Source organism: Ambystoma mexicanum, chromosome 3q (assembly GCF_040938575.1).
Source record: "Ambystoma mexicanum isolate Mex_15411 chromosome 3q, UKY_AmexF1_1, whole genome shotgun sequence".
Classification (NCBI taxonomy): Eukaryota; Metazoa; Chordata; class Amphibia; order Caudata; family Ambystomatidae; genus Ambystoma; species Ambystoma mexicanum.
Genome location: NC_090926.1, coordinates 896,618,834 through 896,640,894, shown reverse-complemented (window position 1 = coordinate 896,640,894; position 22,061 = coordinate 896,618,834). Strand labels below are relative to the sequence as shown.

The window sequence follows — 22,061 nt, the reverse complement described above, 5'->3', positions numbered from 1 at the left end:
AAGAGGTTGAGGAACTTGTGAGAACATGTCAGTGTTGTGCCAATAATGACAAGTGTAAAAAAAACACATACTGCGCCATTGATCCCAGTAGAGGTAGACAGGTTTTGGTGCAAGTTAGCGATGGATATAAGTGGCCCATATTTGTTTAGTGGACTACACATCCAAATGAGTAGAATGGTGAGTTGCAGAGGACTCCATCAACACTGGGAAAGTGATCCCGTTCCTGGAAGAGGTATTCAACAGAGAGGGAGACCCAGAGGAAATAGTTACAGATGATAGGGTTCAGTTTGTCTCCAATTAAATAAAAGAGTTTTTACAAAAGAAGTGCATCAACCACTGAAGAACTTCACTATACCGCCCCATGGGGAATGGTCTGGCTGAACACATGAATGGTGTAATCAAGACTATACAGTTAGCAGTGGCCCATTCTTTGCCATGGAAAGAAACTTTGAAGGAGACACTCAATGCTTACAGGATGACTCCACACTCTTCCACTGGGTTTGAGCCATTCATAATGATGAGGGGAGAGCGCTGTGTAATAGATTAAATCCATTTTGGGCAGAGAGGAAACATACCAAAAGCAAAGACATGGAATGTATTGTCCAAGAAAATCAACGCAGTACGAGGAATACTATGACAAAATGAAATGTACTCACGAACCATCCTTTCAAGAAGGTGATTGGGTGCAGGTCAAGAACCCACAAAGGGTGTTAAAGAGGTTATCAAAATATCAAAATACTGTGAACCGTCGCAAATTAAGGATGTGGGGAAGAACATTTTTCACCTTGAGGATGGCACTAAATGGTCAACTGATCACCTTGTCTCCGCTCCTAAGGACATATCAGAATATGTGCCTTTAAAGAGTGACAATTTAACTACCCCGACTACCTGTGGAAACTGGTCAAGAAGTGATTCAAGTGGCTACACCTTTGTGCCGAGATCCTCTGATGAACGTTCAACAAACAGAGCGAGAAGAGTTATGCCTCATCGGAGCAAAGACTTTATTTATTACTAATATGTTTTGTTTCTTTTCTGTTCTTCTTTTACGCTTCCTCACCCCTGCCACATGGCGGACCCCAAATCAATGAACCCACCAAACTTACCTCTATGTCTGCAAGGTTATTCTTGACACTGTTCCATTGGCTCTGGTGAATCCGCTAAGAACTAGACTTTCTGATGCTTCTCTGTGAGCATTGGTAAGATCCAGATGTGCAGAAGACGTCGGGAGATGAACTGCTTAAAAACAGAGACAGCCTGGACTGAAGAAGTACAGCTGCCCCACGGCTGAACTCCGTGGTCAAAGACTCTGCTGCGGGACACTCGAGATTAGAGAGGTACAGCTGCCCCACAATATGGTCCCAAAATAGCAGGATGACGTTCATTCAGCTAGAACTGTGAGAAGTGGGAGAACTTGTGAGTGCTTCTGCCATGATGGTACCGTGGGGTAGGTGAGAGAGCTGCCTTGGCAAACAACCTCTGCATTGGTGACCCCAGATGGACTAGAGGTGGGATATCTGTGCTCTACTAGACTTTTGGAGACAGTTAAGATGGGGCTTCCTCTGGGATCTTACCCTGAGGAAGGCGTGACAGATCAACAGCCTCAATAACGTGGTTGAGCATTCCCCAGGATGAGAACCTCCGCTGGTACAGCTGGCTGACTGGACGAGGCATTGTTTAGATCACGCTGCTCACTCGCGCCTGACACGAGGAGGCCATGATGGGAAAGGGGGAAACCAGGCAAGGGGGATTTTCTTGCACCACATACTGGACACCTACTTTGTCTTTCAGAGAACAATGTCCAGTTATAGTGGCCTTAAGTTTGACGGCCCCTTTGGAGTTAGTCCAGATGGCTGTATGGAAAATCTGGTGGTTGTTAAAAAAGTTCTATTTTGCTGTGGTGGGTTAAACGTGTGCAGTGCTTGGTCCCCGTACTACTGCTCTTTCCCCACTTGCATCCATCTATAATTCAGTTATTTACCCGCTTTTCCGTTCCCCTCTGCACTCTCATATTTCTCCATCTCTTGTGTCTCTTCATTGTCTTCCTCTTCCTTTTTCGTCTTCACTTTTGTTATGTTTGTCTTATTTTTAAATGCTCTCTCCTAGCTTTCTTCTAGCTTCCTTCCATCTTTCTTCTCGCTTCGTTCATCCGTCATCTCTGCTCATCTCATCATCTTTTAGCTGTTGCTCGCCCCACATGTGCTTAGTCGTGTTTCCACTCCTTTTCTCTTCTTGCCCCCAAGGCCATGAAGACCCAGCCCTCTTCCATTACACTCAGCCGCTTCTCTTGCTACTCTCTGCTCTTTCCTTAACACCTCTTTACTTTCCTCTTTTATTGTTTATTGACGATTGTGTGCTTTGCCAATGGTGTTCACCTTTTCTTGTATATGTCAAATTTGATTCACCTTTACTTGTATAATCTTACTGATTGTTTAACAATGTGCTTTGCTTTGGAGAGACGGCTCTAGAAATGTAGTCGCATAACTGTTAATCGATAACATAGGTAATCCTTCATAGTCCACATCGGAAGAAAGTCAGGTTAAGTCCTATTCGGTTACATTCACTAAGCTCCCTGAATGTGCTCCCTGCTGGGGAAAGCGAGGCAGTCCTACTTCTGACCCGGAACCTTCTTGTGCTCCAAGGTAATTAGAATTCATTTGGCTACTTGAAATGTGGGGGCATGGCTTCCAGCATAGATAGATGTCAGTAAACTAAGCAATTCAAGTACTGATGAATTCTGTGATTAGCACAGAAGCGCCGTGCGGAATGGTGGTGGAGAGTGGTCTGTTGTACTTGCTGGGAACGCTAACTGCTTGATTTGCCAATATTTGCTGCCACCGTCTTTTGCTCTCGTGGCCCTGTGAACAACAGGATTTACTTTTCTTCACTTGTATTCCTCTTTTTATCTCCCGTTAAAGGATAACGCCTAAACCACGCCCACTGGAACTCAAACTTGTGGACTGCATTTGTATCTTTAAAGAGGTTGGGCAATGAGTACATAATCTATGGCAGTGTTTTAAGTGGGGTGGTAAATTGAAGAGGGGGCTCTCATTAGGGGGTGTGGCCTAAGTATGAGCCACCAACAACCCCCCGCCCCCCAGCACTTGCATTCATGGAGCCATGGTTAAAAGAATTGCATGTGTGGGTCGCTGACCCTCCCAGGCAACCCTTTAACCACACGGCTCGTTGAATGCAATGGGCTGCCTGCTGCCTGATGTCTGTTAATTCCAAAACAGGAGGAGGGCTGGGCTGCCCAGCCTCTCCTTCTGTTTCTGAGAAAAGAGCTAACTCGCAGTGGAAGCCCTTTACCCAAGCACTGTTAAAGGGTTTCCTGCTGCATGTTAGCTCTTTACTCAGACACAAAAGGAGAGGCTGGCCAACCCAGCCCTCCACCTGTTTCTTAATAAAGAGACATCGCACAACAGGTTTAGCCGAAGTGGTGCTCAGTTACGCGGCTGACTTTAGGTCTCAGCATTTCGGATTAGAAAAAATAAAAGGCAAAGCGCCCGGATAAACAGCTGCCTGCGAGATCGGGGTGGGTGGTGCTAGACGGGGTTAGCCCCAACAAGGCCCCAGCTCGGGAGCTCATTTCAGAGACTGCCAGGGCTTGGCCCTGGCTCGCTCTGGCCCACTTAAAGCCCTGGTCTATGCCCACTACATGAAGGTATATAGCAATTACCTGATTATACAACCAATGTTCATTACAAAACCCTCTTCAAGCCAGTCACTACCATTATGTATGTTGTGGTCTGCAAACGTAGAATTAATATCGCACAAACCATTAAAAAAATCGCAGCTTACCAAATCCTTCTCCCAAAAATATCCATTCCCTGATACTGATAACTTCTGCACCTAAAGAAGCTAAGGGAAGCTACTTCGATAAGTATAAACTCCAGATAACCTAACCTAATACCGCTTTGGACCAGATCTAGCACAGAAAGTGCTACAATCCTTGCCGCCTCATGTCCTACTGCGCATGGCTACAAGGCCAGTGGGGAGGAAAACACCCCCTTGCTGATGACCATCCAAAACACTGAGATGCCAAAATACTTAGTTGCCAAAAATACTGAGTCACCGCTGTAATATATTTAACAGGTAATACGCCGTCTGTGTTCTAGGGTGTGAAGGTTTCGCATCAACACAGGCCCCCTTGGGACAAAGCATCATCTAGGTGGTTGTTAGTGACTGGTACTCAGGGTAGTGCATCTGCTGGTACCCTCATGTCTATGTTTGCAGCAGGGTGCCCAACATGTGTGCATCTCCACATCCACCCTGGCTGGTTGGAGGTGGTGGAAGGAGTAGTGTTGCCCGCTCTTGCCTGCTGGTAATGGTTCCACCGGCAGTGCGGGGGAAACACCGTGAGCTACTACACTGATTATGACCAGCTGGGCCTGAGAGTGTCCTCGAAACACCCATTGCCTTGCAACCCTCCCACCACTCAACGTCAGGAAGGCAGAGTTTTTGCTCCATACCAAAAACAGAAGCAATCCCAGTATCCTTGCTTGGCGGTCTGCTATGACCCTCCAGGGAGTTATGCCACAAATGATACCCTGTCCCAAAGCACTATAGTTTCACATCCACCACCTTGTCTCATTTGCAGCTCTCTTTGCCAAGAGGAGTCATGCAACCGGTTGTCAACTATTACTTCTATGCAAGATCAAGCCCTCCCTCCCATAATCCAACTTCATGTCACCAATCCAGGCCTCTGATCATGTCGCAAACTAATAGGTGCGATACACTATACACAGTCATGCCCACTTCCCTCAGATCATCTATTAAACGCACCCCCCCTTGAGACGCATCTTTCTAAAGGTTAACGCAAGTGTGACGAATCAACTTCCGATGGCACCAGTGGTCCAGTGATGAATATCGGTTTCTAAACCATCAATCAACCCCACACCTGAACAGATTGGAATACAAGTAAATTATAAGACCTCCTTGTCCGATTTTGGTAACGCGGAAGGAATGTCAGGCTTATCTCTGCAGGGTCGTGCATTGTTGGTTAGTTGCAACACAGAGAAAATACAATTATTACCCAATGATAAAAGGGACTGTCCAGTCAAGGTTGTATAAAAATGTCTACTTTATTATTACTACAACAGACAGGTCCAGCACACTTCAATTACAACCCACACTGTAAAGGAACACAGAGGACAAACAGTTTCACAAACGAAAGTGACGCACTCTGGATACTGACAGGAGGGTAGTTGGTAAAGTAAACAGTCTTATGGTTCAAGATTATTTGGTTTCAACACCAAAAGGGCAAAGGGTCATAACTGTCTCTAGGGTCTCCAGGGGCCTTCAGAGAAGGACCAGAGGGGCAGAACCACAATGTGCTGAAGACATTCTTGGTGCCTGACAACATTGAGGCGGTTACAGGATGCTTTACAGCCCATGAGACACAGTTAGTGGCAGGAGACAGCTACAGGTACCAGACAGCAGGCAGTTCAGCAAGCGAGGCTGGACAGACATCTGCAGGCTGTCCGTCGTGACGACTCGGGGGGCCAAGAATCAGTGTCTCTGTGTTGGTTGGCAGATCTGGAATGCTGGTCGAGGTGTCTTGGATGGCTCTGGTGACTGCGGCGTGACAACAGTCAGCCGTGCAGTCGGATGCGGTTCGAGGACTCCATTGTCTCAAAATTGTCCATAAAAGATGGATGCTGGATGATGCTTGAGTGCACTCCTCCTAGCTTCTTCGCAGGGCTCATGTTCTTTCAAGGCGGACGGCCCAAAGCTCAGGAGGGTGTTAGCAGGCAACGGCCTTGTCCTTTGTCCTGAGACTCTCCGGCACTTTCCACCTAGATAGCTTGCTGTCAGAACCTAGAAGGGCACGCTGTGTGCTGGCTGGGTACTGGTTCTGGAGCTGCTGGACGGGTCCTCTGAGTCCGGTATCTCCCATTGTTCCCTTGGAGATGTTTAGGGGTGGGATCTTCCTTCCCTCTTGGAGCTCCTGGCCTTCCTTCACTTGCGGAAGATGTGAGGTATACTGTATTTTCAGCTCAGGTCCAAATGAGTCCTTCTTCTTACTGCTTGCAAAGCCTTCAGATGATCTCATCAGTGAGGGGCTCAGCCCTCTTTTAAAGCCAAAAGGGCCCCAGCGATTAGTGTAGGCTAAGCCCACCTTCATGAGCCAATCCTGGGTCACCACCAACAATCTTCATTGATGCTTCAGGTCAGAATCAGAGCGCTTGGCATCAGACAGGGCAAGGATGACAACACATACTTCTAAGTCCCACCCATCTTCCTGTCTGCTGTACATCAAAGTGTCTCCCTAATTAACTGAGCCCTATGCCGCGCTTGGTCATAACATGGGCCTCCTTATAAGTAGGGAGTTGCAGGCGGACTTTCGTCTGCTAGAATTCACATACTTCCCTGAACTGAATGGAGTGGTTCCAGACAGGACATTCACTGCCCTTTCATACCAAGTAGGGGGGTTGGTACCAAGTTGACACATTGCATTACAAAGAGGTGTTGGTCTCTCTTGTCTCCATTGTCACTTCCTGCACCCAGGCCTTCCCTGAGGCCTGCTAATTAACATTCTTCAGTATTCACTGCAACCAGCAAGGTGTAACAATGGAGATGCAAATCCATGGGGCCTTGAAATGCTAATCAGGCTGCCCACAACCAGATGCTTTTGATGTACCCACAACTGTCAAGTGTCAGCTACACATGACAGGGGAGGACGGCACTGGTAAACTGTGTCCTCCCAGAGTACATGACTGTTTTTATGCTGTGCGATGAGCATGGAAAATATGTGCGGGAATGGCCCCATGCTCCCTGGCAGAGCACTAGATAGCTCTGGCAGACTCCGCAACATCAGGAGCTAATCTCTAGCCAGACTTGAGCTTCATGAATGCAATTGTGAAAAGTCCACAAGGCTGTCATTATCGGTCTATACAAAGACTATACAAAGACTATGAGCCAGACATGCTCTGTCTATACACCGAGACTACGGAATCTCATTCCGCTCACCATCGGACTTTCTCCCACATTATTTTTAAAACAGTCGAAGACTCAACTCTACAAATGTTAGTATAGCTGTGTTGAATGCCTGGCCACAAGTTAACCCCCTCCCTGCTGGCCTCCTACTAATCTCCTTTTCAAGTTTCTCAGGCTTTAATTTCCCTAAAGTTAAATGTCCCTATAGTTTCCTGTATCTTGATGAATGTACAACATAATGTCATGTGAAAATCAGGTGATTACAGAATGTAGTCAATGGGCCTCATTACCGTGACTTTACCACCATGGCGTAAACTACGTTTACGCCATGGTGGTTGGCGGACTTACCGCCCCATTCCGAGGTTGGCGGGGGCGGTAAGTCCCCAATCCCCATTTACCCTTCCCCATACCCATTTTTGCCCCATAGGGCATAATGGGAGTGGGGAAGGCGTTAATTACGCCACCGTAAATTACGGTGGCGTAATTAACTCCATGGTCCCTTAGCGCCATGGTTTTTAACACCTGCTAAAAGCAGGTGTTAAAAGCGCCATGGCGCTAAGGGACCTCGTAATTGGCGGTAAGGGGTCGGCGCAGCTAACGCTGGCGTAAACCCCTTACCGCCAGGGTCGTAATGAGGCCCAATGTATTTAATGTAGGTGAATGCAGAATGCAGCTGCTTCACTAAATCTACTGGACTGAAAATAATAGCCAGAGTATAATTTCCAGGTGAATGTAGAATGGAGCCTTTGCATGGAATCCAGACGGAGGTTGAACTGCAACCTATGTGTCGAATTTCAGTGAATGTAGTATGTAGCCAGTGGATTGAATCTAGATGAATGCTTGATGTAGCCTGTATATTGAATCTAGAGTAATGTAGAATGTGGCCATTTTATAGACAGTACATGTATTGAGCAGGCGGTCATTACAAGTGCACCTGCGGCTTTGGATCATCAATCAGTGGTTAATCCGACCGAGATACAGAGCCAGATGTTAACGCCTACTTTTGATTTTCATCCGGTTGTTGAAAATTATATATATAAACTTATGATGACCCATAAGCCCACTATTGATTCTCTATCTACTTTGCCATTTTATGCAGCAAAGAGATTGCCGTTTGATTTGATTTGACTCCATTTGATTTGATTTGACTCCATTTGTGACTACTTTTGTTAATAAATCTTTAACAAGTGGGACTGTCCCGGAGAGTTCAAAGCTCTCAATTGTCTCTCCCTTATGGAAAAAGCCATCATTAGATTCGGAGATCCTCCAAAACTATCGTCCCATTGCAGGGCTACCTAAAATCCTCGATAAAGGTCATCACCAGCAAGCTGCAGGAATTTGTTGAACATGAAATACTATTGGACAAGTTCCAATCAGGGTTCAGACCAAAACACGGAACTGAGACTGCTCTCCTGGTCTTACAGGATGATTTGCTAAGGGCCGCGGACCCAGGTGAACTTTCCCTTTTGGTGGTGTTGGATTTGTCTACGGCCCTTGACACAGTGAACCATCATATCCTTTTGTAACGATTGCAGGAAGTAGGAAATGTTTCTGATTTGGCACTAGGCTGGTTTAGGTCTTTTCTAACTGACCATCAATAGCGAGTGAGATTGGGGGAATTCCTGTCGGACGCCATTAAGTTGAACTGTGGATTCCCACAGGGATCTTCCCTATCTCTGCTGTTATTTAATCTGTTTATTCGTGCCCTTTTGGAAATCCTGAGACGTTATGGGTTGAATTTCCACTCTTATGCGTATGATACCCAGATTTTCATCACAGTTGCTAATTTTGGGGAAGCATTCAGCAGACTGGGACAGTGCCTGGATGAAGCTAGTGGGTGGATATCAAAAATCCATTTACAAATGTAGCCAAGACCAAACTTATTTTGTTCGGTTGTAAGCATCTGCTGACTATAGCTAAGAAATTGCTTTTCCCTACGCTTCTGGGTAAAAGTTTAAAACTTGTATCCAGGATAAAGACTCTAGGTTGTGTATGGCAAGAGGATCTTGGTAGTGAAGCTTAGGTGGGAGTTAAGATCCATGCGGTGCATTTCGCCCTGAGACTCCTACGCCAAGCACTCCCCTACATTCCCAAAGAAGATTATGCGTCTACGGTTGGTACATTAATCAGCGCCCACTTACACTGTTGTAATAGTCAATAGTTGGGTGTTGCATCCAAACAACTCCAACGTTTAAAAAAGCAAAGGATGCGGCTATTAGGATAATATTTAAGTTGAGCAGAACTGCTGTCCTCTTTTCGCCGTGAGCTGCACTGGCTTTCAATTGAAGATCGTATAAAGTTTAAGGTCACCTGTATCACCTTTAAGTGTGTAAATGGTACTGCTCCTCTGTATCAGAGAGCACTGATTCAGCCATACCTACCTGTAAGACAATTGCGCTCTAGTGATTGTCATCTCTTCGTTGTCCCCCACTCAGTATATAAATCATGGGGTGATCGAAGATTTTCTGTTTTTGGCCCAAGGCTGTGGAACTCCTTGCCATTAGAAATGAGGACTCTGAGTTCACTTCTTCAGTTTCGTCGAGTATTTAAGACCTTTTTGTTTAGATAGAGTAGTGTTACATCTATGGGTTCCCGTATCGATCTAGCAGTGTTCCAATATCAATTGCTTTGGCATCTGCGCCGCTGTATGGTTTGGTCTGTTTTGTGCGCGTTATAAATACCAAAATACAAAATACAAAAATACAAAATATTTGCAGAATGTAGCCACTTTATGTTCACTATAGGTGCTTTTAGAATGTCTCCACTGCTTTACAGCTGGCTGCACGTAGAATGTAGCCACTTTATGTTCACGATAGGTGCTTTTAGAATACATCCACTGCTTTACAGCTGGCTGCACGTAGAATGTAGCCACTTTATGTTCACTATAGGTGCTATTAGAATGCCTCCACTGCTTTACAGCTGGCTGCATGTAGAATGTAGCCACTTTATGTTCACTATAGGTGCTTTTAGAATGCCTCCACTGCTTTACAGCTGGCTGCACGCAGAATGTAGCCACTTTATGTTCACGATAGGTGCTTTTAGAATGCATCCACTGCTTTACAGCTGGCTGCACGCAGAATGTAGCCACTTTATGTTCACTATAGGTGCTTTTAGAATGCCTCCACTGCTTTACAGCTGGCTGCACGCAGAATGTAGCCACTTTATGTTCACTATAGGTGCTTTTAGAATGCCTCCACTGCTTTACAGCTGGCTGCACGCAGAATGTAGCCACTTTATGTTCACGATAGGTGCTTTTAGAATGCATCCACTGCTTTACAGCTGGCTGCACGTAGAATGTAGCCACTTTATGTTCACGATAGGTGCTTTTAGAATGCATCCACTGCTTTACAGCTGGCTGCACGTAGAATGTAGCCACTTTATGTTCACGATAGGTGCTTTTAGAATGCCTCCACTGCTTTACAGCTGGCTGCACGTAGAATGTAGCCACTAAACTACATCAAGTCTAGATGATTTTAGAATATGAGGAATGTACGGAATCTAGGCATTCATTAGAGTGTAACCAATGTATTCCAACTTGTCGCACTCCACACTTATGGAATTTTAGCCGAAGGCACGGCCGCCGTCCCGCACGTCTCTGCTTTCACACACAACTCGAATGACACTTTGCACAACTCTTCTGCCATAGGAATGCAGCGCTCTTTCACGACAAACATTTGAACTGTAGCTACACACATAATGACTAACCTCTCACATACCCTCTCTACACTACCTTTATGAACTACCTCTCTCCACCAATCCACATCCCAACTAGACCTGGGTGGCTATTAGGGACTTGCCCACCCCTTAATATCCTTGTATTGGCTATAACGCACACACGCATACTAAACGCGCCTTGAATTTCCCATACCTTTGGCTTCTGACCGCCAAGGGCATTCAACCTACCGCGCCTTGTGACCATACCAGTGATGAAAGGTGCTATACAAATGATGCACTACTACTAAGTCCTTCTGTTATTGCTGTATACTTCCCTCTTCCAGCACCAATATGGAACCTATACATCTTTCTACATAGGTGAACACCATTATTTTCGTCCTTCCGAGACTGTAGAGTGCTCCACGCTTTACAGAAATTAGTTTGGTGTTCAATCCCCAAACTGATATGCACAAACATATGCAGTAGTTGCATTAACCTACTGAGCAATATCAGCAAACAAAACACCAAACCGCCATTGTGTTATGATTTTCTTAGGGATGGGAGTTATTTGTGTCCCACGATGAACCTTTGCATGTCAGCGCTTTGGCCAAGGAAAGGTCTGGGGATGTAGGAATTTCCCTGGAGAGAACCGCCGGGCTGATCTCTAAATATTCACCTGCCAGGGCGTCAGTCAGCAAATGATCACTGTCTGCACCACAGCGTGGAAAAATGCGACGCTGCGCCCTCCCTCCTTACGCTGCCCAGTGCTCATGAGAAACATTCTCCCTGTAGTTTTAGAGAGCACAGGCCCACAGGTGTCAACATTTAAAGAACCTCACGATGGACTCCATCTTTGCCACTGAGACAGAGGAGTAATGCTGCCCTGAGAAAGCACGAGAATTGGCATGAAACATGCGTGCACTCTGTTCTCTGAATAAGAAATATGGTTGGGACATATTGTGGAGGTTTTTCGACATGTGTCGCAGTATGACGCCTGTGAAATGTAAATCCTGCTTCATGTTTGAATACACGGATATCATATTTGAGCTCTAAGGAACAGTGTTAAGGAGTCCTGCCGTGGAGAATGCTTGCCCAGTAATCCGTTAGCACATTTATAATAACTTGCGTTTTTCTATACATTCAGCTACCACACATTTTACTCGATACCCCCTCCTGCCATCTCCCGCGTCCCGGTCCTGTACCGATCTATGTGATTACTTCGAAAATAAAATGTCAAAACACAATTACCATTTATTTTTGTTACCCCTTTTTACTGCATGTGTATGAGGGGGGAGACCCACTGACACCTCCATCTTTTTCATTGACTTAATGCACCAACCCTATATATATATATATATATATATATATAGAAAAATGGGGCTCTCGAAATTCGGTATTTTGGCCTTCGAAATGTTAACATCCTTTATTTTGGTATGATCCCCTGTACATGGTATCAAGTGGTTTATCGCCGAAATGTCATGACAGGTTTTTTTTTAACCACATTTTTGTCAAAGAAATGCAGGGGGGGTTAGTTGAGGCATTATGGGTTCGAGTATGGCCTCCGGTGCAGGGGGTCGCGGCACCCCTGCATTTTGCAGCAAAGAAGCCAGTAAAAAAGGCAGTGAAATTCCTGAAGTAAAAACGCGTGGATCCCTACACACAGCGAAGCGCTTCTTTGTTGAGGCTCCCATTACTCGGCTGCCAATCTACGAGCTCATGAAACAGGCCCAGCACGACCCCAAGCTGCTTCCAGTCTGGTTTATGGTCGTCCTGCACCAGTTTCAAAACATCCGAGCAGCTTCCGGTGAAGTAACAGGAATCTCGCAGTAGAAGCTCTTCACCAAGCATTGGATTTGGACGGGAAAGATTACATGAAGATTACAGGAAATTAATCCGTGCATTTCGCCTATAAACAACAGGTGTTACTAATGTGAAAGTCCAATATTCCCGGGAGGATAGATCAGGGGCAACGTGCTCGCTAAAAGAAAGGATTGATTAATACTTGTCTGCCGGCATTATGTTCGGTACTTATTTAATTAACCTGGGTGAATACGCTTACAATGTGTAGGGCATTCCGGCAGGTGGGTTCCGTGAAAAGATGCGGCGTCTGAAGAACACGAGGGGAGAACTGAGAACTTGTGTGTAAATAGGATGTAGGTTTAAGAATTTGGGGGGCTGGATTGCAAGTTGTCTGCCTTCTGTTCTCACATGTCGGAGGCGATAGGTTAAAAGGAAGCAGATCCTGGTAGATCGTAGTTCTTAGAATGTATTAAAAGGGGCAGTTGTGTTAGTAAGATACGGTAGGGCAGGGGCGTCCAAGTGAGTCCTTTGTAGAATGGACAGGCTCAGAGGAGGCATCTCAGGGTGGCGGGAGCATAGGCCCGTCCCCTGAGGAGAGGGGTCAGTGCCCAGCAATGTGCTGCCCTTTGGTTCAGATATGTTCTCTTGGCTATTGGTTGAGAGTGCGAGGCGGTTGCGGCCATACATTAATTCATGAGAAGGTTAGAGAGGGGAACAGTGCTAACAAATTACCATTGATTACCAGCTGTTCTATTTGTGATGGCAGGGAATAGGCAACATTTACACTTAGTCTGGAAGATGTCCACTGTGCTGGAGGGGGTGCTGGGGCAGAGGAGGGGGCGAGGATGCAGAAGGTGGGCTGGAGGGGGTGCTGGGGCAGAGTAGGGGGCGAGGATGCAGAAGGTGTGCTGGAGGGGGTGCTGGGGCAGAGGAGGGGCGAGGATGCAGAAGGTGTGCTGAAGAGGGGGGGGTGCTGGGGCAGAGGAGGGGGCGAGGATGCAGAAGGAGTGCTGGAGGGGGTGCTGGCGCCCCCTGGGGGTGCTGGGGCAGAGGAGGGGGCGAGGATGCAGAAGGTGTGCTGGAGGGGGTGCTGGCGCAGAGGAGGGGGCGAGGATGCAGAAGGTCGGCTGGAGGGGGTGCTGGGGCAGAGGAGGGGGCGAGGATGCAGAAGGTGTGCTGGAGGGGGTGCTGGCGCAGAGGAGGGGGTGCTGGCGCAGAGGAGGGAGCGAGGATGCAGAAGGTGATGGTCAGGAAGGTTACTGAGCTTGGTGGATTCAGGCGCGGTGCACCTAGAAGGGTGTGAATAAGGTACTCCTTGTTGAGGAGGGTCTTAAAGTGTTTTCTTAACTGCATGCCAGTGGTGCATCAACGACATCCTTCCTCTCAAGCGCTGTCTGATCCTCATCTAAGCCTGGATGTCAAGTGCCTACATGAAGCTCAACCCAAGAAAATCCACATGCATTCTCCATGGAAACCCCACCAAGCATGCCCAAGACCAGAATTGGTGCATGGAAGAAGCGTGACCATCGACTGTGATCTCATTCACAACACACATTGCCAACAAAACGTACACAGCATGGTACCAGCTTGTGCTCCTCCGCTAAGTCAAGCCCTTCATCCCTACCACAAGTTTCAGAACAGTCATCTAATCCCTGGGCATCACCTAGCAACCCGTATTTGTAGATGTCCTAGTTGTCACCTCGGCCGCTCTGAAAGCCGCCAAGAATGCTGCAGCATGCCTCATCAAAGGACAATGTAACCATACCCATCCCCCCATCCTCAAGGGGAGGCACTGGCTACCTCTTTGCATACAAAGTCCATCACACCATCTCCGGAGGCAGGTGCACCACCAGACGCCACAACATCATCAGACCACAAACTAAGAACTGCAAGAGGTAAACAACTACCAAACAGGCCCTTTCTGCAATGTATCATCCCTCTGTAAAAAATGACCAACACTGATCAGACTGGCCCCCTCCTTCCTACAGTTTAGGAAGGACCTGAAGACGCTAAACTTCAAAGAACATCTCGCCAATGGTTGATGGCTCCACTCAAACCAGCTTCCCTTACCCCCCTGCGAAGCTCCGAGCTACCATGCTCCCTGTACCCACCCACCCCAGCAGCATCTGCTAACCCTTCACCCTACCTGTAGCCTGCTGGCTGGATCCCCGGTATACAGCACTCCATTGCTTCCAAGCTAGGCCGGTGCCTATAAATCCAATACATGCCTAATGACACACATTTGCAAATAATGTGAATGGCTTTCAAGGTGGAGCGTGCTTGGCAGTGATGGCCAGTTTATTTCGATAAGTGTGGGTGTTTTGTGGTGGTGTTTGCTGAGACCTTCAAAGCTGGCAGTGGCATTGACGACTCTTCCCTGTCACCTGTGTGCCCACAACCGCTGCATGAATGTCTAGCCTAATGAATGGGATTTTCGGATCTGAGGGGCCTTTGTTGGGAAAAGGCTTTTTTTGTTGTCTGCCTGGCTAGAGTGGTCGCACAGTGGTTGTGATTCAGGAAGGCATACTGACTTCTGACTGACTCGGAGAGGGACACAATGTCCAAAAAAGGAAGCACATAGTGGGTACACAGCAACAAGACTTTCATGTCGGTGCTGTTCAACACTAGTCCACTCTTTGTGCAATTTGGCAGAGAGGTGCTCTTTTGGCCTGCTGATGTGGAAGTCGATGAGTGTGTCTTCTGCACATGAGTCGAAGGCAAGCCATGGAGCTCTGAGGAGGTTCTGGGTGTATCTATAGGGTAAAGGATTAAGAGCAGGGGATACTTGTAGGACAGCATAGTTGCCCGCTTTAGGGACAGAGGTGAAGGTTTTCCTGTTCACTTTGAGATTTTGGTGGAATGGGAAGACCTGAACCATTGGCGATTCTTTCTGGAGGCACCTAAGAATAGCGTGGGCTCTAAGTAGGTGGTCATGGTGGGCAGTGTAGCTTCTGAAGCCAATCAGCGTGGCCTGCGAGCAGTCTACCCTCTGTTGGCAAAGGGATATGATTCCAGTACAAGACCACGGCTATGTCTGGAGTGGAATCCTGACCAGTGACCATCCTGGGTGTGGTGAGACTCTTTGAATATGTAGCACCAGGAGCAGACAACCATTTCACATCTCCAGTATGCATGGCTGGGCCATTTCCTATGCCACATCCGGGCTTTTCAACTCTACATTATGGTGCCCATCAGGTGTGCCTCGGGAATGGATGACAGCAGGTAAGTCCTCGTTCATGTGGGGGAAATGTATGCCTGTGCACAGATGGTAGACCCAATCCCACTTTAGAGGCGCGTGATCCGTCTAGTCCTAGCATTGGAATCAATTGGCTCTCCAAAGTGTCTTTTTTATAACTTATTGTGTGGTGTGTTATGTTATGTTTTGCCAGGGTATGCACAGATATAAAACACTCAAACACCACTGTTGCAAGCAAATGCCGTGAGGTGGGCATTGCAGAGCTGGCTTTGACCAATGGACTGGCAGAGCAAATAGGCCTTCAATGGTTTCCCGCGGGCGTAGCTCAGACTGCTGTAAGGGTTCTAGGGTGGGCTTTGTCTAGATTATTCAGATAGAATCCAGAAGAAACTGACGGACGCTTTCCATTATTCTTGGAGTGCTGTGCATACCCAGCGCGGGGGGCAGGAGGGGCATCTTGCCTCCCCCCGTGGCTCTTCCAGTAGCCGGACTGCGACATTTGGGCTGGCGACCGGGCGCAAAGATTCAGTGTCCCCCTGGCGGCGGACACCTCACCCATTCACGGGAAAGGTGTCCCGCTGCCATGAGGACAATGAATCATTGTGCCCAGCACCGGCCTTAATTTCCTGGCAGCGGGACACCTCCTGTTCGCCACCCTGAGGGTGCCGAACGGGAGCTGTCCCGTTGCCAAGACAAGGACTGTGCTGAGCAGAAGAACACCACACAGCAAACAGGTGTCCGTGTCCCACCCAGCTCTGAGCCACTGCAGCAGCTGCGGTCGGGAGCAGTACAGGACACGGACCCCAGACCGTGCTCCTGTGTGCCCCTCCAGCGCCAGTCCTGAGCGCATGTACCAGTCCGACTTCAGACTTTCTTGAGTCAGAAAGAAATTATCTGACTTCTTTCTGAAGTCGGAATAGTGAGTGGACTCAGGGCTGGAGCTGGAGGGGCACACGGGAGCACTGTCTGGTGACATTTTGTTCTGGGCATCTATGATAAACCTTGATCCATCCATCATACATGCCCATAAAAAAGCCATGCCACGGTAAGAAAGGGCTAGACTGGCTGCCCCCAAATGCCAGTCTAGCCAAGTAATAACGCATAGCATACTTGGTTTGAAAACAAGTTTGATTTGTGTTATTACCTGGCTAGAGGGCTTTTGGTTACAGCCCAAGGACGGCATCAGGGGCTTTCAACCCTTTCAAATGAAAGAGGTCTCCAGCCTCAGGGGGGCAATATATGAATTTCTCTATTTTCTTTCTGGGGCTTAAAATGTGAACTTTCAGTGCTTGCATTACAAGCTGTGTTTTCTCTTCCCACAGGATATACAGAAGTGTTATCACTTCATTGCCTTCCAACACTGGTTCCTCCACATCGGCCACTTGCTGACAAAGAAGGGTTTAGAGCTCTTCGGTGGGCATTTAGTGTTTAAGCTCCCTTCTAGCTGGCTGTCTCATGATAATCGGTGGCTATTAACCTTATCTTTGTTGCCATTGTAATGTATACACCCCACGGGTGCCTCAGACTAGGCCTTTTTTACTGTGGCATTAAAAACATTCCTGGAATCCATGATCAAGCAAGTATGGTATGTGTTATTACTTGCCTAGGTATTTTGGGGCAGTCAGTCTAGCCCTTTCTTACTGAGGTATGACTTCTGTTCTGTGCACCCTGCCCGGGACACCAGCGTTGCTGTGTGCTCCTGCTCAGCCTGGCTGCCTATAGACAAAGCCGACCTCAGGGGTGGGCTGCGCGGACGACCGCCCCGGATGCCCTGCCATTAGCCCCTAACCACACCAGTTTAGGGGAGACTTTCAAGGTCTCCCCCGAGCTGGCATCGGGGGGCGGGGAAGGCGTGGCAGACTCCCTATTGAAATTAACTGCACTCCGCTCTCGGGAGCGGAGCACATTTCATAAGAAAAGGGGAGCTGATTAGCACCTAATGAAAAACGTTTGTTTTATCGCACAGGGCACTGCGGCCCCGTAGGCCGGCCATGCCTATAGAACAGCGGCGTGGTGCAGGACACGGACAGCAGTGATGTGTTCCTGCTCTGCACCCTCAATGCACAATGGGGGGCATAGCTCTGCCACTCCAGGCTGTTGACTTCACTGCAGGCCCAATGAGGGGCAGAGCCACATGCAGAGCAAGAGCACTCAGCTCCATGTCCCACTCTTGTCCGAATGTTGCAGGGAGAGGGTACGGAGTCAAGTCATCATATGGAAGACAGGAACGATTGTATGACAGTTTAGCATTCATTTTCCAAGGTGAATTTGGGGGGAAAGTAACAGGACTTTTTTTGGGGCATGCCCCTCCACCTCGCCCCCCCCCATGCTCTTGCAATGCTGGATACTCCCCTGTTGGGGTGGAGGTAGCTGAGGAAGTGTCTGAGGGTAGGGGTGCAGGATAACATTAGAGCCAGTGCTTTAAGTGGGTCGTGGCCAGCCGGGGCCCCATGGTCCCATCACAATATTGGCAGGACACATTATCCCGCTGTGGCCGCAGCAGCGATGGGAGATGTGCTTGCCATTTTCGAGTCAGGCAAGCTGACAGAAGGGACAGCCGGCCACAACCATGGCTGGCTGGCACTTCTGTTAGTCACTTTCTCTTGTGACACCTCATGCAAGGGGTCACAAGAAGAAGTTTCTGGGCCTCATTCCGAGTTTGGAGGTAGCCATGGTGCTATTTGCGCCATGGCTGCCTCCAAAACTGGGTCCGACTCCGGTTTGGTGAGATGGGGACTTACCGCTCCATTCTGACCTTGGAGGGACCGGTAAATCCCCATTTACCAAACCATTCCCCATTCCCATTTGAGCCCCTATAGGGCTCAAATGGGAATGGGGAGGGTGCAAATAATGGCCCGGCGCATGCCAAGGCCTAACGGGAACCGTAAGGTACGTTTGGTCCGACCAAACGTACCTTACGGGTCCCGCCGTTGGGGGACCTCGGAATAGGGCGCAAAGGGATTGCCGGCACCGGTGTCCTTACCGGTGCCCGGTATCTCATTGCGCCAGGGTCGGGATGAGGCCCACTGTATTTTTGTTTTCCCCACCCCCCTACCTAGGTCACTGAGGCGTCTTTGACCCTCAGCGAACCTGGGGACTTCATGCTCATTTCTATGTTTAAAAAAGATGGCTTGAAAAGTATGCAAACCATAAGGTACGCACACAAATCTATAAATGCTTTATATTTGTGTGCTTAACTTACTACGGTTTGTGCAATTTTTCAAGCCATCTTGAAGTGCACAAACCATAGAAAGGCGCGCAAATATATAAATTCTTACAGACATTTATATATGTTTGCGCACCTTACTATGGTTTGTGTACTTTCCAGGTCACGCCCATCCTAAAAGCCACGCCCCCAAATGAGCCCTCTTGCCCGATTTCTTACCCCACGCATAGCTCTGATTAGAGCAACCATCAGGTATCCCACCACTGATGGAGTATTAGGTTGTGTTGGAATGCTTCCATTAAAAGGAAGACGTTTCCTAATTGATGAATTGCTGTTAGTGAACCCTTCTTGTTATTAGCGGACGTCAGCTGTTCGTGAGAACTCAGAATTCAGAGGACTGTGATAGGCAGCTGCGGATTTGATCTTTGACCCCCTATGTCCATCATGCCTCCAGCCCCCGCTTAATGGCCGCTTAGAGTTTCATCTTACATGCATGTGTATCTCCGCATTATAACTAAACCTGCTTTCCGAAAGTATCTGGACACGACATCTCGCGTGCTTTGCCTCGCCAGTTGTCACGTGCACCCGAGTGACCCACACGCAGGTTCGGAAATTCCCGCAGGGAGCTGGGCGACGCCAAGGCATGCACCCGTAACGTGAGTGGCAGCGGCTACTGTTCCCGCGGGCCCGGTAGGTGCATTAATAGAAACTACACTCAGAAGAGGTAGGGTTGTAAAAACGCGCCAGATTTAGCGCGGCAGCTGGGCTGACTGTCGGCCCCCGGCCCAGCCCACGGCCAGCTCCACCCGGCCTGACATTTCAAACTCCTCAGACCTGCCAAGACTTGAGACGGTGGAGAGAAGCGACTTGACGGGCTCCTTGCGCAGGGAGGGCACAGGGGAGAGCGACACGCGCACCACACCGGCAAACTACCACACCAGCAAACTCTGGGACCTCAGCCTAGCCACAGGGCACCATGATCGAGAGCAAAGTCGCCAAGATCCGGCTGACCTTCTGCGTCATCTTGGTGGGCATCTCCTTGATGCTGGCTGCCGTGGTGACCGACCACTGGGCCGTGCTGAGCCCGCGCGTCGAGCAGTTCAACACCACCTGCGACGCGGCCCACTTTGGACTGTGGCGGCTTTGCACCAAGAGGATTTACATGGAAGGGCCGGATCCTTCAGGCAAAGGCTGCGGGCCGCTGACCCTGCCCGGAGGTATGTCATATCAGCTTCTGTAGACATAGCGCAACCAGCAAGATGGCAGCTAATGTCTGTGGGTGCTACCCTGCAATTGGGCTCACTTGGAAGGCTTTGGGCACAGAACCTTGTATTTTGGGAAACCTTCTTTTGTTTTTGCCATTGAAAGTATGAGCATACAAGTCCCATCATGCAAAGTGTTGTCTGATAAAAATTAAAGCCAGGGCTGTGCGACAGTGTCGTACATGGCATGGGCCCACTTGGCAGCTTTGATTGACATGTGGTTGGCCCTGTTTTGGGCTTCACATTTAGGTTTGCCAAAATGTGAGCTGGGGAGAAGATTTTATAAGCGGGCTATTAGTCAGGACATATTTTCATTTCTCATGTAGCACAGTGTACCAGTCAGCCTCATTACGAGTTTGGTGGTATCTTGGCAGTAATACCACTGAGATACCACCAAATGGTCTTACCGTTACCACCACTTGGTCCGCTGGTATTACCACCAGATTACAAGTGGTGGTAGGCTGTGTTAGTCCCCATTAATTAGATTGCTTAGGACTCCATGGGGATTTTGGAGGTATTACCACTGGCGGAAAAACTGCTGATTTGGCAGTTTTGGGGGCAGTAAGGTGGAGGAATTACCTGCAGCATTCTGCTGGAGGTGTTTCTTCTGTTGTACCTCCAAATCTGTAGTTGGGTGGGTATCACTGCATTGCCACTGTTTTTTACCACACCGCCAAACTCGTAATGAGGCCCAATGTGCTTTACAAATTTGGAATGGCAAGATTATATTTGGGATGTTTAATAGATTGATTTTTGCCCTGAAGAGTAAATTGTTAAACGTTCATGGCCTGTAGAAAGGATCCTATGTGTTCAGCAATGTATCTATTTATATCAATTTGTTATAGTGCCGCCTGGCGCGGGCGCACTTTGTAAAGCTGCAAATTCGTTCAACGCAACTAGCGTAGTGCTTGACATCCCCTAGAACTATGTGGTCATATTTGTGGCTGAAGAAACATTAAATAAAAGAGGCGCTCAAAAAGACTCTTTGGAGAAGAGATTTAGTTTGAAAGAAAGAGAAAGAAAGAAGGAAATACTTGAAGATCAAGGAGTAATGGGTGAAAGTAAATATAAGTGCACATGGACAAAAAGGCATGTATGTGCGTGATGTATTTCCAAGAACACATGGCTGGCTTAGGTTTCAAAGTTGTCCCCTAATATATGGAAGTAGCATTCTTTGCATTTCACCCCATCACCTGTTCCTCGGGTATCTTGTAAGTAGCTCCTGCTGTGTGTCTCCTGTGGTTGGAGGGGTCCACGGGTCCCTTTGCACTATGACCCAGCCATTGCAGTGTTAGGTTTGATTTCTTCCTGGAACAAACAGAGCATGATGTTGTGAAGTCTTTGGATCAGGCATCTGTCCACGACTAGGCACTAATGTAAACTCTCTCTTTAAGACTACATTGGCCTTGTCAGACTGGGAAGTGGTGAGATGTCGGCTAGTAGAGGTGGCTCATTTGTTCTCCCTGCTCTCAAAGGAGAATTTGACACGTGAATAAAACAACTGTGTGATCCTGGGCAAATCACGTTGTTTGCTTGTGCCTCGAATGCTAGATATTTCACCCAGCAGTCTCCCAATTGGCAGATTATAACAGCAGCATCAATCTCGTTCTGTAATGCAGTTTTATCCCGCCCACAAACACTATGGGCCTGATTCACAGAAGCATTTTATAGTGGGGCAATGTCCTAGAGACACGCTCTGCGAATCAGGCCCTATTAATGTAATATGTGCAGGACCACTCGGTACAAGGGATGTCTGCCATCACTCACTCAGCCACCCCTTGCCCTCTCGAGAGCTGTCAGATAGGCCATGTCAGGTCGATCCGGTCCTAGTTTCTTCTGTGTATTCTGGAGTTCACAGAGCCTCGTGTGGCATGGGCCCTAGTGGGAGCTGGAGACGCAAGAGCGGCATGGAGCGGAGATGGGATCGCCGCCGCGCGCTCCTCCACTTGCTTGTGAGCGTGCCTCGTTCTACGCCTGGGTGAGATGTTCATGCAGGTGTACAGCGATCGGATTCCTATGCAGTCACCGCCAGATGGATTCCATAGGG

The 22,061-nt window shown here is 48.2% G+C and overlaps 1 protein-coding gene across 1 annotated transcript in view; it reads left to right on the top strand.

Annotated features, from left to right (window-relative positions):
* Positions 1-19,450: 19,450 nt before the first annotated feature.
* Positions 19,451-22,061, top strand: part of CACNG1 (calcium voltage-gated channel auxiliary subunit gamma 1) — a 233,389-nt gene continuing 230,778 nt past the window's right edge. The window contains exon 1 of the mRNA XM_069655044.1: positions 19,451-19,969. Coding sequence (XP_069511145.1) covers positions 19,729-19,969 — 241 coding nt within the window. The 5' untranslated portion in view covers positions 19,451-19,728. The remainder of the gene's footprint in view (positions 19,970-22,061) is intronic.